Here is a 2,987-nt window from a genome sequence, read left to right on the forward strand (position 1 = left end):
GGCAGCTTCTTGCGTACCGTACATCACTGTCCTCCTGCTCTGTCCTGGCCACCCACTGAACTAACTTCACTGGTGTATTTTCAAACTGCACATGATTGATTGGCCCCTCGTTCCTGTGGCCTGCGCTCCATGCCTCTGCAGCCACATTTGCCCACCTCCCCCCGCTTTCAGCAGACCACATCTTCATCAGAACCCGAGCAGCAACTCCTGCTATGAATTAAAGCCAGCTCGCCGTTTTTACATTGAAGGGTTTTTTTTTGTTTGTTTTACCCAGAGTCTAAATGTTGAAAAACCTGGGTCGGCTCTGCTGTTAGTGCTGAGAAATGGTGTTTATTTAAAAGACGAAGTGAAAGGGAAGCGAGTGAGTGAGTGTTGTTAGAATGCACTTTGGATAAACTCCAGACGAAAAACAGAAAGCGTCAGCTTAAAGTCAGAGATGCAGATAAAAATGCATATTTGTGAACTGACTGTAGAGAGAGACAGACAGACAGAAGAGGGTCCGTGCCCAGTCTAACCAATGTGCAGACTACTGTACACCAGTATGACAATGAACAGGTAGTCTGAACACTGGGTGGACGGAGCCGGAGCTGGAGCCAGGCCTTGTGCGCCGCTGTCTGCCATTCCAGATGCTCTGTCGCCTCTGCCTCGGAAAAAAGCACCAAAACGTTGCATCCTTGTTCGCCGCTTCCCCCCATTTTTTTTGTTTTGGGTGGGGGAGGCTTTTCGAAGCCGCTCTAGTGTTTGTTTAGTTTGGCGGGCGTTTGGGTCCCCTCACCGTCCTGTTTTCGGTCAAGCCGGCCGTGAAGAGTATCCAGCCTTGACGTGGCATTTTCGCTCAGACGACTGGGACGCTGCACGTTCAGGGAGGGGATATTCCAAAAAAGAGGGAAAGAGAGAGATGGGGGGKGGGGGGGGAGGTGAAGAAAGGGAGAGGAAGAGGGAGGGGTCGGGTGTGACCATATATGGACCGCCGTGACCCCAACCTCGAATTGTCTGTCAAGTTTTCTCACTTTCTCCTCCATCTTCTCCCTCCGTCTCCTCCGATTCTTACCTGCGACCGTCGACCGCAACTTTCCGGGCTGCCGGGCCAGACGTGGGCTTTCGTCTGCAGAGCGTTTTCGCAAATCCACATCTCCGTCTCTTCTGCTCTGGGTGTCTCCTCCTCCTCCGCTGCTCGCCGTCTCTTTAACTTCTCCCTCCTTTCCCTGCTTCTCTGTGTGCTGCTAAGCACTACCAGATGTTGAGTTTTAACACCAGGCTGTCATTTAATCTCTCTCTCTCTCTCTCTCTCTCTCTCTCTCTCTCTCTCTCTCTCTCTCTCTCCCTCCCTCCTTAAAAAAAACAGGCAGGAAGTGGGCCCCTCTGGAATGGAAAGGAAAAAAATATTGAGAGAAATATTGAGGGGGTGATAAAAGAAGCAAGGGGACAGGGATAAGACAAATAGGCGGGAGGATGAGGTAGAAAGCGAAGGATGAGGGTCAGCTTTACGTCTTCGATGGGTTTGAGTCGAGTTTCATCCGGACCTGCGGCGGTTTTACAAATCGCCGTTTCTCCGTCTGATTCCTCAGCCTTTTCGCCAGTCTTTGGCAAACACACTCACCGTCAAGAACAACTGGTCTTGACCCACACTGTAATGACTTCCACATGTGCTCTCATTCTTCCTCCTCCTTACCTCACCTCCCTCTCCCCTGTCTCCCCCATTCCTCCTCCCTCGCATCACCCACCCTTTCTCTGCTGACCCCCCCTGTCTCGTTCATTCTTTAAAATGTACATTTCAGCGCTCCCCTCGCCTCTACACGTACGGCCGTCCTCGACGTGACCGATGGAGTCGGGGGTGGAGGGTTCTTGTAGCTCTGACCATCGTTCCTTCTGATTTTATCCCTCATTTCCAGGAGAAGGAGAAGAAGTACATGCTGCCCCTGGACAACCTGAAGGTCCGCGATGTGGAGAAAAGTTTCATGTCCAGCAAGCACATATTCTGCATCTTCAACACAGAGTCCAGGTCTGCTGCTTTCACTCTCTGCCTTTGATAATAAAACACTAGAATTCCTTGAAGGAATGTTTGGAAATGGTTAGGGATGACGTTCTCCTGAAACCACACCAAACTGTAGCTCAACACTGACTCTGACTGACTGAGACAACTTTGTGTTTACTAAGGTTTATTAGCAGTGGCAGCCATTTTGAATCAGGTTGGCTCCAAAGGTTAATCAGTTGTAGAGGTACACATAAGGATTACTTAGGTTGTCTCCAACAGTTACTGATAATGTTGTAATGCAGGGGCACCCAAACATTTTCTCTGAGAGGACCAAAATGAAAATCAATCTGAGGGCCGCTGGCCAAATGCAGTAATATAATACATGAAATGTGAATACTTCTTATGTAAAGTTGTTTTATTTTTCATGATTAAGCTAGTAGCCAGTGTGGTGGCCCACGATGTTTGTTTGTTGTTTGTTGAAGAAAATTCAACTTATGCTCAAGCAGCAAAGCCTCATGGGATTTTTCATAATTTAAAATTTGAGTATGTGGTCTTATAAGGTGTGAAAATCTAGAAATGGCCTTAAACCTAATCTAAATGTGTCTTGTACTTGTATTTTATTTTTAATCTTAACGTAATTCAAATATTAATTGAGTACTATGACTTAAAGGGATCCATGATTCGTTGTAACATTAGATTTTATTTGATAAACATATATTTTAACTGTATATATTAGCTCAGCGCTAGCACGACAAACAAGCTAAACTGAGGTCGTCCATCCATATTTTCAGTTGCAGGCTGAGTCATTTTTGCGTTCCTTTCTCTGTCATGTGGGGAGGACCTCAGTGACGAGAGGAGAAAGTGTAGCGCTGAGCTAATACATATACAGTATCTTCATGCCATTATACTCTCAACCATGTCGWACTGTTTACCTGTTTGGTCTCTTACAACAAATGAAATCTTAGAACCCATAGTTAGGTGCTACAACAGGGCCTACAAAATTCATAAAAAA

At 46.7% G+C, this 2,987-nt stretch overlaps 1 protein-coding gene and 1 long non-coding RNA gene across 2 annotated transcripts in view; one reads left to right on the forward strand and one right to left on the reverse strand.

The window, feature by feature from the left end:
* LOC106521298 (uncharacterized) overlaps positions 1-1,301 on the reverse strand; it is a 4,052-nt gene extending 2,751 nt beyond the window's left edge. The window contains exon 1 of the long non-coding RNA XR_001310656.1: positions 1,052-1,301. This is a non-coding gene — a long non-coding RNA (uncharacterized LOC106521298). The remainder of the gene's footprint in view (positions 1-1,051) is intronic.
* Positions 1-2,987, forward strand: part of dnm3b (dynamin 3b) — a gene marked incomplete at its 3' end in the record, with an annotated part of 38,241 nt that overhangs the window by 30,114 nt on the left and 5,140 nt on the right. Inside the window, 1 exon segment of the mRNA XM_014013816.1 lies at positions 1,893-2,002. Within this exon segment, the coding sequence (XP_013869270.1) occupies positions 1,893-2,002 (110 nt within the window).

The sequence above is a fragment of the Austrofundulus limnaeus genome, unplaced genomic scaffold (genome assembly GCF_001266775.1).
Source record: "Austrofundulus limnaeus strain Quisiro unplaced genomic scaffold, Austrofundulus_limnaeus-1.0 Scaffold106, whole genome shotgun sequence".
NCBI lineage: Eukaryota > Metazoa > Chordata > Actinopteri > Cyprinodontiformes > Rivulidae > Austrofundulus > Austrofundulus limnaeus.